Source organism: Triticum aestivum, chromosome 5D (assembly GCF_018294505.1).
Source record: "Triticum aestivum cultivar Chinese Spring chromosome 5D, IWGSC CS RefSeq v2.1, whole genome shotgun sequence".
NCBI classification, from domain to species: domain Eukaryota; kingdom Viridiplantae; phylum Streptophyta; class Magnoliopsida; order Poales; family Poaceae; genus Triticum; species Triticum aestivum.
Genome location: NC_057808.1, coordinates 525,975,760 through 525,990,714, shown reverse-complemented (window position 1 = coordinate 525,990,714; position 14,955 = coordinate 525,975,760). Strand labels below are relative to the sequence as shown.

The 14,955-nt window shown below is 42.3% G+C and overlaps 1 protein-coding gene across 2 annotated transcripts; it reads right to left on the bottom strand.

The window, feature by feature from the left end:
* Positions 1-720: 720 nt before the first annotated feature.
* LOC123125974 (uncharacterized) lies at positions 721-2,953 on the bottom strand. 2 transcript variants are annotated; one of them, XM_044546402.1, is made up of 3 exons: positions 2,750-2,953; positions 2,264-2,685; positions 721-1,925 (listed from the first exon to the last, which is right to left on the bottom strand). In XM_044546402.1, exons 1-3 carry the CDS (start codon positions 2,782-2,784, stop codon positions 1,915-1,917), a joined length of 468 nt encoding a protein of 155 aa, XP_044402337.1. In that variant the 5' UTR covers positions 2,785-2,953; the 3' UTR covers positions 721-1,914. The 2 variants fall into 2 exon arrangements, with proteins under 2 accessions (XP_044402337.1, XP_044402338.1); XM_044546403.1 differs by having other exon boundaries at positions 2,264-2,676.
* Between the last annotated feature and the right edge of the window lie 12,002 nt (positions 2,954-14,955).

The window sequence follows — 14,955 nt, the reverse complement described above, 5'->3', positions numbered from 1 at the left end:
TCTACACCACACACGCACCCTGGGATCCGTGCTCAGGTGTGTATTCCTAAAGATGGCAATGGGTAGGGTATGGGGCGGGTAGAGCAATACCATACCCATACCCGTGTAGTTAATGGATACAAAATTCAACTGATACCCATACCCATTGGTACCCAATGGGTAGATCACAAAGTACACAAGTTATTCACGATTATACATTCATTGATAGCACATTTGACAAAAAAATTATCTCAACTCAATAACAGATAGATGAGTACATGTGAATTATCTCAATTCAAATTGACAATTGGTGATAACTTTATGTTCAAAAGTTCACGACACATTTCACGGATAAAGTCCACATGTCAGGCTAAACGGGTATGGTATGGGTATATCCATGGGTACAAGGCTATACCCGTGCCCTACCCATGACTTAGCGGGTAGGGTATGGGTACTACCCATGAGTATAAAATCATGCGCATACGCTGCCCATGCGGGTACGGTATCCGCGGGTACCCGTACCCATGGGTAAAATTGCCATCCTTATGTATTCCATATTGTATTCAAGTGGCACCGATTGACCAGCTGGCCCACACACTGCATGTATTCAGTGACGCCGTTATCAGCCTGGTGGTACAGATGGAGGTGTTCGTTGGCCCAGACGGCTGGCCCAAGATGTACCACCGTGACAAAACAATGTTCAACAGTCCCCACTCTCCTGGTTTAAAATTCGGTGTCCAATAGCTACAGTCGCAGCATGTGCACATCCAACAGTGTCCAGCCAACACTGGTTTTATTTTTTACAGCAACGACTTAAAAAACCTAGCCTATTAAGAAATTACTAATGCGATCTTGGGTGGTTTACTTCTCCAATAATACCACACATACAACTAATCTAATATTGGGGTGTTGTTCAACTGTGAAAAACAATTATATTTAAAAAAAGAATTCTGCACCCAGATATCAAGGTGCAATTTGAAGCTTGACAGCGCCTAGATTTGTGCAAGTATTCTTCATGTGCCCGGTGACGCCACAATTGCTGCATTTGGCTTCCTTCATTTCTTCGGCAAGTTGCCTCTTTCCGGAGAGGTGGTCTTCTTGTGCCCTTTGCCTCTACAGATGCTGCAAAATCGAGTTCTCTTATTCAGTGCTTCGTATGGTGCTTTCTCGGCTGTTGGTCGGCCGCCCCGCTTCTTTGTGTGCCGAGACCAGCTAGTGTATCTTCTTGCACTTGTTGCCCACCATCACCCTCATCTAGTATCCTTTCATTGCCCTTGTGTGCTGCACTTGATGGCCTGTCTTCCAATGCATGCTAGCCCATCTCACTGATCTTCAATTTCGGAAAGGGCACTTGCAATTTTCAACACAGGCAATAATAGCAGTGCACTAAGTACTCTAAATATTTAGATTCTCAAAACTAAATTATAAAAAGAATAACTGAACCTATCATGCAGGAAGAAATTAAACACGCAAAAACCTAATAATTTAATAGCACTTGCCATTGAAATTCAGAACCAATCAAAACAGAAATTATTTAGCACCTAGCATAAAATTTCAGTAGATGTACTAATCATTTACACAGCACTAACGATTGCAAAGAACTGAAATGTTTTGCAATCTGTCAGCCTTAAAATCAGAGAGCTTACTACTAACTTATGATGGAATCGAGCAGTACAAGAGATAATCAAAAAGGAACCCGCAGCCGTGCTGACTCTCTTTCCTCTATCTTGACATTGCTGGACCTCCACGGAGGCCCTGTGGCACTTCTATCCACGGCGGTGCGGCACAAGAGAGAACGAGCTCACCGAGAGTCGAATGTTAGCCCAATAGCAGGCTACGCCACATGCTTACCCAACTTATCTGAATTCCCCCTAATCCTTTACTCTAGTGCGCCAATTCTTTCCAGGCATGGCGTTCTGTCCAGTGGATGGTTCTCTACTCTTGCCCTGCGACCAAAAACAATTCATGAACTGTCAGATAATAGCCAAATAACAAAAATTGATACACCAATCAGTAAAAAAAAGTCATTCATGGACGGTCTCAATCTAAAATTTACACCCGCTTTCCGTATAATTCACTTTCAAAACTATTTATGTTATACTTATGGTAAAAATCCTCCTATGCCCACTAACTAAACTATAAAAAAACAGGAGTTCACAAATCTTTTCAAATGAGGCAGGGACATGACACCAGTTCATCATAATGACCAAATTACGCCTTCACTCTAGTTCTGAACAATCCCTAGTCGGAGCATTTTTTCAAATCAGAATATACGGCTGAATACCTTCTAGTCCAACTTGGGGCTTGCAGATCCATGTTGCGAGTAGACTGAGCGGATGCTGCATCATCACTCTCAGCACGCTTTCAATTAGAGCCAACTGATCTCCATTGACGGGGCCTTTAGTGACTCCATGCTCAATGACATCTGCGCTACCCCCCTCGCTCTGGCTGAAAGCAGACGACACGGCGCCACCACCAGCCGCCACACTCGGTTGTGCCTTGTAGGGGGGCAACACTCCCAATCTGCCCCGACAAGGTGCACCCAGAATCTCACTGCTCCTCGACTCCTCGTTGGCCGCCTCCCCCCGTTCCCCACGGGACCCGTTTGCCGATTCTTCATCTGCACCAAGTCCGGCTCCAAACATACCACCGATGTGAGCTACCACGCTCCCTGCCTCCTCCGGGAAGATGGGTAACCTGCATCCACTACGCCCATCTAAGATGGAATCTACAAGCCTGAAACTTTCTTTCTGGGGGAGAAAGGTGTTACCTGTCGACCGGATCGATTGGAAAATCCATCGCCATGGTGCGGCTCAGCTGCTCCTAGATAACTTCCACCGACGCAAGTATACACGAACCCTGCGAGCTCACCGCCGCCGCCGCTTCCACACGCTCTGGTTTTCGCCCCCGATTCCCCATTCGTGAAACAATGGACCGGTGGTGGATGAGGATGCATTCATTTGGACACATCTGATTTGTGGGTTCATGTGAGGCACTGTACCGTGCTGTAGACACCGTTGTGCTCTAGGTATAGGAGGCCCACGCTAACAGCAGTTAACGGCGCCGTCCGCGCCCGTTTGCTTCCGTCCTCTGACACCACACGTACAGGACGTCTGCCACTGCGTATTCCTTGTTTCTCCTGTCCAGTAGAAGAAATCAATAATGCGCCGCACAGATCGCGATGCAAACATAGACGGCACAGATAGCAGGATCAACTGCACCCGGGAGCCAAAATGCCTCCCTTTTTCTTTTGGAGGTGTTGCTATTCACACCCGGGGTTCTACCAGGAGATGACAAGTTGGCGACATGCGCATAAGGTTCAGAGGAGCCTGGAGCGCGTGTTGTGCGAGATCATGCATACACGTGTCATTAAGCAAAGCACAAAGATGTGGCGGGCGAAAACGACGCAGTGTGGACCATGATTGCAGTCGGATAAATACGACTGGGTCAGACTGGACAGTTTGACGGATCCATAGAGATGTCGGTCAAAGCAGAAGATGGCGGTGATTTCAGCAACGACGACATAGGAGCATGATGCTGATGGTGACCGACTTATGGGGCGTGGAAACACGTGGTGCAAGCCTGATGGCTTGTGCGGCTTTGAAAAGACTATGACACAGGGTTGATTCAAGGTAGTGTGCACACAAGACAGCTTGAAGTCGACGGGGCATGTGAGTAGCATGGCACAGCTACATGGAGTCATGCTGAAGGTGGAGCTAGAGTCTGATGGACGACTTCACTCTGTGTTGATGAAGGGGCTACGGTGTAAGTGCATGGAGAATCGCAGCCTATTTCAGCCGGATAGCGAGAGACACGTGGGTTGGACTGCATACCAATGGTCTGATGGAGACGTGATACTCGGCATCGATCGGTGATGATCGGTGGTTCTTTGTAGTAGGGGTTTGAGTGGTGTGGGTATGCGGCCCTAGAGACTCGACCAGGACAGCAGAGGCTTGACGCGGTGGTAGTGGCGAGGCGTGCGGTAAGCACGGGACACAACTGTAACAAATTCCACCTTGGTGAATATTCTCCACCACCTTGAATTCGCCAATGCGTCAAACTTCCATGTATATTGGACTAGAACTTATCCCATGAATACTGCCGCTACTCCATATGACTCCACCTGCAACTTTTAGTCCCTTCTTTTCTTGACCACAGTCAACACTCGAGCAAAATTAAGTTCCTTGTTGCTCTAGTTTGTGCTCCCAACTTTCATAGTATCCATTCAACGCCATCACACACTGATCACTGGCCTGCGTGAAAGTGAACGACTCACATATTGGGTGTCACACATAAGAGTTACCTGAACTCAACATCACCGCTCCTTTCTTGGCCTGGGATTTATTCTAACATAGCCGAGCTTGCTTTGAAGCATTTTTGGGAGTGTGAAGTAATAGCCTCCCTGAGGATCATGAACTGCTGAAAAGCAGGTACGAGACGAAGAAAATCATGAAGGTGCTCTATGGATTATGAGAAGATACATGTTTGTCCCAAGAATTTCCTTTTGTTTAGAAACGAGTATGTGGATGACAAGTACTGTAGGGAGTGCGGTTCCTCTAGGTATATTGAGGTGGACAGTGATGATGGTCAGAATAAGGAGCTAGCCATCCCCGTAAAGGTTCTTCGGTACCTCCTTTTCATAGAAATACTACAACGTCTTTTCATCACCGAGGAGTCTGCCAAAATGATTAAGTGGCACAAGGATGGGAAGAGGTACCATCTAGATAAGATAGTACATCCATCGAAGGGCGAGGCATGGAAGGCATTCGATAGGGAATACCCCGATGAAGCTGCATAGGCTGGGAATGTAAGAATTGCGATATCAGGCGATGAGTTCAATCCATATGGTATGTCTACTAATCCATACAGCTACTAGCGTGTGTTTGTTATTCCGCTCAATCTCCCTCCCGACGTCAAGACCATGTTCCTCATGCTGATCATTCCGGGGCCTGAATACCCGAGGAAGAATTTGAATGTGTTCATGCAGCCATTGGTGGACGATTTGCACCATTCTGGGTACTTCCCGAGGTTGACATACGACTGACATTTGCAGAGAAACTTTTTGATGAAATTTTGGTTGCAGTATTGCATGCATCACTTTCCCGACTATGCTCTTTTCTACGGATGGTCTACAAGTGGGAAGATGACATGCCCAGTGTGCATGTAGGCTCTACGTTTTATTTGGCTGAAGAAGGGTGGCAAGTACGTTGCCTTTGACCTGCATCGGCAATTTCTCTGCCGACCATGAATACAGGGAAGACAAAAAGAACATCACGAAAGGTCAGGTTGTCCATGAAGTAAAGCAGATTCCAATGTTTTCGGGTGAAGATGTTCTCACTCAGCTAAATGCTTTCGAGACTAAAGGCAAAGGCAAAAGCAAAGAGGGTAAAGCATACATGCCAACGGTTAAACCGTCGGCATATATGAGCCAGGTGGCAGCGTATGGTGCGTCCACATTTACGTACGGCACTTGACGGTCGCGCCGTCAATTTTTTTTTTTACCGACGGTTTTCCTATGCCGACGGTTAGGGGAGGTATAGCTTGGGATTTTTTTGGTGTGTTGAATGTTTGTTAAACAACTGGATACTTGGTCAATTAAGATTTAACAAAGTCTCAATCAGGTGCAGAACCGTCAAGCACATTAAGATTAGTGCATAGGGGAGGCTCTCTCTAGTTCTTTTTTCTCGCAGTGTGCCAATGCGTAGCTAGTAGGTAGCCTATACGCTAGGGCCATATCTCCCTTATTGCGAGATATATGCACCTCACGTCTCGTATGGGCGGGCACAACGAACGTGTTTCAGTCAGCACACTTTGCTTGCTCGGTCGATGTAGGTTATTTCTTCTTCTTCTTTGCTGTCCATTGGCAGGACTTGTCTGGTTTTTATTGTTTTCCCCTTCTTTTTGTGTTTTCTTTGTGGTTTTTCATCTGTTTTCATTAGTTTTTTTTCTTTTCTTTTTGTATGTGTTTTCTTTATTGTTTTTGTTGGTATTCTTCTGCTTTCATTATTTTTCCGTTCTTTCTTTCCTTTTTTCGTGTTTTCCTTCTTGGTTTTCATCGTTCTTCTTACATTTCCCCCTTTTTTATTTTTATGTGTTCTTTCTTGTTGCTTTTCTTCGGTTTTTATTTGTTCCCTTCTTTATTTTTCTGTGGTTTTCTTTTTGGCTTTCATCAGTTTCACCGGGTTTCATTATTTATTTTCTTTTTTATCTCTTATGTGTGTTTTCTTCACGGTTTTCATTAGTTTCTTAAATTTTCTGTGTTTTTCTTTACGCCTTCACCCATTTTCTTAGGCTTCTTTTATTTCTATCTTTTTTTACGATTTTCTATGGGTTCCATCATTTTTTTATAATGCATGTTGTACTTTTTCATATCCATGTGGAATATTTTTTTGAAACCAGTTGAAAATTTTCAAATACATGTTTTGAAGTTTTTTGAATATACGTTAAACATTTTCCAAATACACATGAGACATTTTTAGAATGGTAGAAAACATTTTTTAATTATGTAAAAAATGTTTATGTTGTAAAAAAATTATTTCAAACCCATGTTTGAACAGTTTTTCGAATACATGTTAAACATTTCAAAATACAAATTGAACTGTTTTTTTTAATATGTCATAGGTACAATTTTAACAAACGGATTATATTAATTAAAAAATTAACATCAAGGAGATGTCAATTACATCTGGCCTCTACAACAGTATGATATCAAAAGCTAGTTAAGATATCGAGAATGAACATGGCAAAAAAACTAAAGCAAACATCTGCAGCAATCATCATGTTGTACACGCAACATGCATACCATGCCGGCGATTTCTTCTTTTCGAGACAACAAATTGGAGTGTCCATCTTTTTGAAGAGGGTATGAGTATTACATTGCACCATGTGGGCTATGACGAAGCTAGGCAGAGAATCATGAAGGGGCCATGAAGATTTTTTTTACATTGTGTAATCATTTTTTAGAAATATCACAAATATTTTTTACAAACTTGTAGACATTCTTTATAAAACGTCATAATTTTTTTTTGAATGATGCGAAACATTTTTTAAAACTCCATGAACATTTTGTACATTGGATAGACATCTTTTTAAATGTCACAATTAATTTTAGTGGTAAAACATTTTTATTAAAACAATGAGGACATTTTTTACATTGTATATATAAGTTTTTTTGAATGGAACAAACATTTTTTAAAATTATGTGAATATATTTTTGCATTTTATTAACATTTTTAAGAAATATACGAATATATTTGTAAGGAGCAATTAAAGTTTTTCGCACGCTAGGAAGCCAACATTTACTCCCACGCCGGGCCGGCCCATTTATGGTGTCTTTCCTTCCTCTCGCATAGAGCAACTAATCAGCAAGTACTCCTTTGAGAGCTCCCGTAAGCGTCACTTTTGGTGGGCTGGGAGCGTGTCACTTGGCATCTTCTCAGTCGCAGCCACGAGTCACGCTCAGGGCGCTCCCTCTGAACTGTTTTTCTCTTTATTTTTCTGCACGCGTTTTCGGGTTTTAGATGATTTTTTTGCCTTTTCCCCATTTTTTCATAGATTTTGAGCCAAAGAAAATCACGCAGAAATACATATTTTTTCCTTCCATGAGAGACACGTATTTGTTTCTGCAAGAGACAAAGTGCCTCTCAGAAAAGGAAAAAAAATGAGTTTTCTTTGAGTGCGGCGATTTGGCTCCCGGGCTCAGATGAGCCCGGGCCAAATGAAAAAATCGAAAAAAATAGAAAAAAATTCAAAAAATTCCAAAAACAATTCGGGTGGTAGATAATTAGGTGCGTGAGGTTCGCTGCAAAATGCAACTCGTTTGGAAATTTGAGCAAGTCTGTGCAAAAAAGACAAAATCGGGGTCTGTGAAAAAGTTTACTGTTCACAAACTGTTTTGACCCGATTTGTCTTTTTTGCCGAGGCCTACTCAGATGTCCAAATGGGTTGAATTTTGGAGCGGACCTCATGCATCAACTTATCTACCACCCGAATTTTTTTTGATTTTTTTGAATTTTTCTAGTATTTTTTTTGAATTTTTTGCTTATCAGGTGCAGATGAGCCCGGGCTCCAGGATGAATTATCCGTTTTCTTTTCTTTTTCTTCCACGAGAGGCATGGATTAACTTCTCGTGGTGTACGAATTTCCTTCCGCGAGAAAGTGCCTCTCAAAAAAGAAAAGAAAAAACACATTTTCTTTTTCTTCTCCTTCTACGAGAGGCACGACTGTGCCTCTCGTCGAGGCATGGGTTTGCTTCCGCGAGAGGCACAGTCGTGCCTCTCGAAAAAGGAAATAAACGTGTTTTTTTTCCTTCCACGAAATGCATGGATTTACTTCTCATGCAGACACGAATTTGCTTTCACGAGAGGCATAGTCGTACCTCTTGAAAAAGAGAAAAACCACGTCATGAGAGTCGCGGATTTAATTTCTTGTGGAGCCAGGGATTTGCTTCCGCGAGAGGCATAGTCAGAAAGGGAAAAAATGTGTTTAATATTTTTCCTTTCTCGGGAGACACAGATTTACTTCTCGTGGAGGTGGGATTTGCTTATGCGAGCTCTCGGAAAAGGAAAAACATGATTTTTTTCTTTTTTCTTCCATGAGATGTACGGATTCGCTTCCGCGAGAGGCACGATCGTGCCTCTTCGAAAACGGGGAAAAAGTGCTCTTGGTTCGATTTTTTCGTCCTTTTTTCGTGAAAAAAAGTTTGTCCAAATATATCAACATGGGATTTAGTTTTGAAGATCTCGACTTGGAGGAATCCAACGATGAAAACGTTCGAGATTTAGATGCGTTGTTTCAGAGATAAAAGTTTTAAATAAATGAATCTACGAATAAGGGAAAAAAAAACTCACATGTTACAACAAGTGACATGCATGGACTGCACCACTTGTTGCAACCTGAGGTGGGAGACATCTTTACAAAGAGTACAATTTAATTAGTAATCTTGGAGTGAAGAACACGTCCTTTTTTGGGGCCGTTGTATCTCAAGGTATTTTCGTCTGGGCTGCGTTATTTCGTGGAAGCTATATTTTGCATTAAGCGAGTTGAAAGATCTCTCGCTGAAAGACTTCTTTGTATCTAGTAGCAACTCGGCCGGCCCAGCTTTTTATTTTTCGAAAGCTGCCACGCGAATTCGCTCGCTCGCGAGCAGTCGCTTCGCTGGTTCAACTCTGTTTTTCTTTTCGTTTTTTCTTTTCTTCTTCGGTTTTTTATTTTTCTTTTTCTTTTCACCTATTTTTTCGCTGTATTCATGGGTTTCTCTGATTTTTCAGTTTTCTTTGTTCCTCCATTGATTTTCTTTGCTTCTTTCTCGGTTCTCACCGGCATTTGGGATTTTATTGGTTTTAGTGACTTTCTTTATCGGGATTCGTTGGTATTTTGCTTTTCTGGATTTCTTTCTTTGTTTCTTTCTAGGTTTCAGTTGTTTTTCTTTTTGTTTTACTTTTTTATTTTCCTGGTTTCACTATTTTGGCATTGGTTTCTTCGCTTTTTTTCATTTCTTTTTTCCCTTTCAGTTTTATTGCCTTTCTTCATTTTTTTGTCAAGTTTTCATTGGTTTTTTGTTCAACATGTGTTACCTTTTCTAGTACACATTCAACATTTTTCTTGTATATCGGAAAAATATATTTATATACACCTTTAACGTTCTGAAATACATGATTATAATTTTTTATATTTTTTTAGTCTAATTTTTTCAATACACATTCTTTTTATATATATATATCCAATACATTTTTCTAATACACGTTTGCATCTTTGAAATACAAGATGAATATTTTTTGAATATATGGTCAACTGATTTCCTAAATGAATTTAAATGTTTTCAAAATGCTTCATTAACATTTTTCAAGTACAAGATTAACATTTTTCAATACATGGTCTAACTTTTTATACATATTTAATATATTTTAATGCTTGATTATCATTTCCAAGTACAAAATTAACACTTTTGGAATACATGGTAAATATTTTTCTATTCAAAGTTAATTTTTTAGAATGCTTGATTAAAGTTTTTTGAATGCATGGTCAACATATTTTCTATACATTGAACATTTTTTAAATTGTTGATTAACATTTTTCAAATATAAGATTAACATATTTTTAATACATGGTCAACATTTTTTTACACACATTTAATATTTTTCAAATGCTTGATTGACATTTCTTTTCCAATGCTAGATTAACATTGTTTCTAAATAGATTATCAAATTTTTCCACACACATTATAGTTTTGGATACATTTTTCATGTATATGAGAAACATTTTTTATGTACATTAGCATTTATCAAATGCTCGGATAACATTTTTCCAAGCGTTTTGATGTAAATTTTTTGTAATATATTTATTTAGAATATTTGGAAGTATAAACTAAAGTAAAAAAACCTGAAAAAACAAATGTGAAAGAAAGAGGTTGTGGCTCCCGCGTGCCTGGACCGGACCATCTTGCGGTCGACTTCACGCGAGAGACCGTACGTCTCGCGTGAAGCGAGACATAGGGGCACCCGCATTGTTTTTGCATTCTAGGGGAGGCAGTACTTATCCCCCGGCACCATCCTCAATAAGCCCAACTTCCCTGTTTTCCCTTTTGTTTTCCTCTTTCATTTTTCTATGAACAACAGGTTTCATCTCTTTTTGTTAAATTTTGGCATCCTTTTGTTTATGCAACTTTTAAAGACTTATACTTGTTTTTTTAATGTTTTTATTTTTTATTTTGCTAAATGTCTGTTGGGTGAGATTTAGTTATGTCTTACTTGACGTGATTGCTAGCTGATCTTGGCTTTACGATTCGAGCACACTACAAAGTAACGGGGGTTTTGTTCTTCCTTTTTTATAGTATTCCTCCGTGTCATGTGAAAGTTAGATTCTTGTTTTCAGCATGGGTTTTTTTGCAAAAAGAATTCACGCGGCAGTTGCATGTCCATCCTTGACCCACGACTTGTCGTAAGGGCATCTCCAACGCGTTATGTCAAAACAAACACAACAAATTTCCTCAGACATGTTTTCACGTATCCACAGACAGTGATAGGGGAGCCGGTCATCCAACGCATGCATAAAAAACATATCAAATCTCGACAGCAGGGTGGGCTAGACGGACCTAAAGGGAAAATCAAATGGGCTGTGAGGACATGTGTCCAACTGACAGTGGACCAAGTTGAATGTACGGACTCCCCGAAAGCTCCCCCATGTTTGGTTCAGGTTTGTGGTAATTTGGACATTTGGACTGGTCCGCAGACGTTTAATGCGCGATGTTGGAGGGCAAAACGTGTACGGGCAACGCGGATCGGACATTGAGGGGGTTGCGTTGGAGATGCCCTATCTTGACTGCAAATACAAGTGGCACAACACGTCTGCAATTGGTGGATTTTTTTTCCAGAACTGTGATGATTTTTATAGCAAATTCAGAATCTATACGTCCTTATGCAAGATAATCAAAAGTGGTGCCCTGTCGGCCTCCAGTTGGCGGAAGAGGAGGTCTTCGGCCTGATGTTGCCCGAAGTGGACTCTTCAGCCTCCCGTTGGCCAAAGAGTGCCCCAACTGGGCCGAAAAGGACTCTTTGGTCAGCAGTAGGCCGAAGAGAACTCTTTGGTCAACCATAGGCCGAAGAGTCTTTGGGCCCCACCTTTTCACGTGAATGGTAGGCCGAAGTTGCATGGATGCGCTCTTCTGCTTATGGTAGGCCGAAATAGTTTTATTTTATTTATTATGACTTACGAATATTGTGCAACCATTTCCCATCTTAGACATTTAAAAAAATTGCGCAATCCTTTTAGTCAATATTTTCCCGCCAACTCTTTCCCTCCATATGTTCCCGCCACCCCTTTCCCGCCAACCTGTTCCCGCCAACCCGTTGTTCACGCCATAAGTTCCCGCCAACCCTTTCCCTCCATACCGCAGTCATTCTTTCCCGCCATTTTCTCCTCTCTACCTATAAAACCCCCTTCACACAGAGGTGGATAAGCAGTCCAGTGTAGTGTAGTCGAGATGTCCGATTATCCTTTTGATCGTAGTTTTCACCCTGGGATGAGCAAGTGTCTTCTGAAGCTAGCCACTGGTTTCAGGATGGACAATAGGATAGTTCCATGGGACGAACTCATCGGTAGTGACACCATAATGAATGAGTTGGCTCACGCATTACGTAGGTCTGGGTGGCCTGAAAGGACCTATGAGGACGTACGTAAAGAACTTCTTAGGTTGCATGAAAGGTGGAAGAAGGTAGTGCAGCCGAAGAGTGAAACTTTCAGAAGGACTGCATCAAAGCATACATATTTATGGACTGCTGACAACGAAGACGAAGATGATATGTTCACGCCAAGCACCAACGTCAAGAGTACCGCACCGTCGAAGGGCAAGAGTAGTGTCGCATCGTCGTAGGGCAAGAGTGCTGCATCGACGGAGGGCAAGAGGACCGCAACGTCGAAGGGCAAGAGGGCTGCATCGACGGAGGGCAAGAGTACCGCGGGGTCGAAGGGCAAGAGGGTTGCATCAACGGAGGATGATGATGATAACTTCATGTAGTATGTAAGCTGTATTTTTTAAGTTCAGCCCTACCGTTTAATTCAGATGTACTTCTATCTTAATTATCGGTTGCAGTCTCTTTGAAAATGTAACTGGAATAAAAATGCGAATTAATAGTAATATGTCTCTCGCATACATAAAATGATATATATCTCCTAATAAGCTAGAAGGAAGTGCGATAGTAACACATACATGAAGCATGTCTCATACATAGATAATGACTCACGCATTAGAAAAGTCTGAAACTAACATAGATAATGACTCATACATAGATAACCATATCACTGCTGGGGACGACGGCGAATCTGGGCCTTCCTCGGGCGAGAATCGTAAGGCGATAAGCGCTGAGGCGGTGGGCGAGGCTCACGGAAACCATGACCATAGATAACCTCATCTGTCACTGTCTGTGTCTCCTGCATTAGTGGTGCTGGTGGTGGAGTGTGAAACACTGTCTGAGAGAAGTCATAAGTGTTTGCAGCTTGGTCATCGTCATCGCCATAGCCCTCTAAGCCACATCCAGCACAAGTAAGTATTGGTGACTGCACTGAATGCATGAACTGTTGCGACTGGTTGCCTACCGTAGTATCGTAAAACATGTAAAATTAATTTGTGATCCTACAATGTTTAAAAGAATGTACAAAGTAGCAGTGTTACCTAGTTCCATTTGATGAGACCAGGAAGAGGTCCTTGGTTGAGAAGGAGATGGCTGATTCCAGGAAGAGCTCCCTGGTTGTGAAGGAGATGGCTGGTGCACGGAGTGGCGTGGTTGCTGCACGGAGTGTCGTGGTTCTGATCGCTGCATAGAGTGTCGTGGTTCTGAATGCTGCACAGAGGGACATGGGGGACGATGTGCCGGATGAGGAACGGCAACATCTGTAGATCGTCTACATGTAAGAGATGCGTAAATCCCTCTTGACTTCTCATCCATACGCCTAAACCATGAGAGGTGCTCTGGCTGTGGGATAGTATCCCCTCTCTCAACCTGCTGCATTAAATCGGAAACCTCCTCTCGCACCTGGACTGTCAAGTCAGTCTGTACATGAAGAGTTAACCCATTGTGTATGATAAGGTTATGATAAAACTACACATGTGAGAACCATGGCACGTACCGCGTGGTGTCTTGTTCCCACAACAGAGGTAGTTGGGTACATATCGCTGGTGAGAGGGGCTTTAATCTGATTAGGAGCAATTGATGGAACCAAGTAGATCCTCGTTGTATGCCGGTAAGTTTGTAAATACAACCCGAAATTGTCCCAGTCAAAGGACCGAACCTCATTCCAGATATTTGTCGGCGCCGTAGTCCATTCTTGAACGTAAGGGCTAATGCTCTAAAGCCAAACAGCCATGGACTTGTTTCCTCCTACGCGACTGTACCTAAGATTGACATGCGCGTAAGGGTCAGCTATATTCTGAATGTAGTGCTGACAACTTTAATAGTATTACTTACTTGTGAACATGGTCTGGTATCCATGGAATATCTGGAATTGCAAGCTCTTTACATAGACCGAATTGTCTCATCACCCTATGAAGAGCCATCTCCTCAACCGTCACGTCAAACACCAACTTGGCCTTAGTCATCCAATAGTGCCGATCTCTAGTGCATAAGGCTGATATCCCAACTGGATACCTGAATGTTATAGTCTGATACGAGTATGGATCCCAGATAACTTGATCCTCGTGCAAACTATCAAACTGCACCGTGAAGGACGGGTAGCAGCCCTTCACCTGGGTATGTGCAAACTGTCTCTATACATGACAACAAATATACATTAGTAATACAAATATACATGACAACAAATATACATGACAGTAAAAATGATCGAAAGAATTACATAATTTAAAAGTACATCTCTCCGTGCCCAAACAACTTTTTTTTAGAAAGCTCTACCAGCGAGAAAAAGTGTTTGGCCCGAGCCAACCCATAGTAGGCAAGTCACCGATAGCAGGCACGTAAGCCCCAGTTATGTCCTCCAACCCAAACGGTGTGTCAATGGAGACATAGGGTCGTCCAATAGGGAATCTCTCGTATGACCAGAGCTGCAACAATAGTGGACACCAACCAGACCTGATTTTCTAGACTTCAACAAGCAACCTTTGCACAGGCCTTTGTACGTAACTGCTAACACGACAGAACCAAAACTCCTCTGCACAATGTCCGCAGGGCAACGTGCGTCAGCTATCTCTCGTGCAATACCGATGAGTCGTGCATCAACGGTGGTCACGTGGTTCTCCGTGAACATCGTCTTGCCGAACAACCACAGACTATATGCCTCTAGGGATCGATCAATCTGTGCCTCTGACAAATCTACTGTGGGGTATCCTAATGAGACAATCTACATAGAAAACATACGATTGTGTCAAGGATGTACTAATGGTAACTAGAAAAACAACATAGTCGTCTGGCCATGAAGGTTACCTGAAACTGGCTCAACCACCTAAAACGAGGCCCGTGAGGATCATCG

What these genes read in the sequence shown, in the direction of transcription:
- LOC123125974 (XM_044546402.1), bottom strand. Translation starts at nt 2,784, where the DNA reads ATGGCGATGGATTTTCCAATCGATCCGGTCGACAG. An exon ending in CCAATCGATCCGGTCGACAG is followed by an intron (nt 2,686 to 2,749) that starts GTAACACCTTTC and finishes AGATGGGCGTAG; the next exon opens with TGGATGCAGGTTACCCATCT.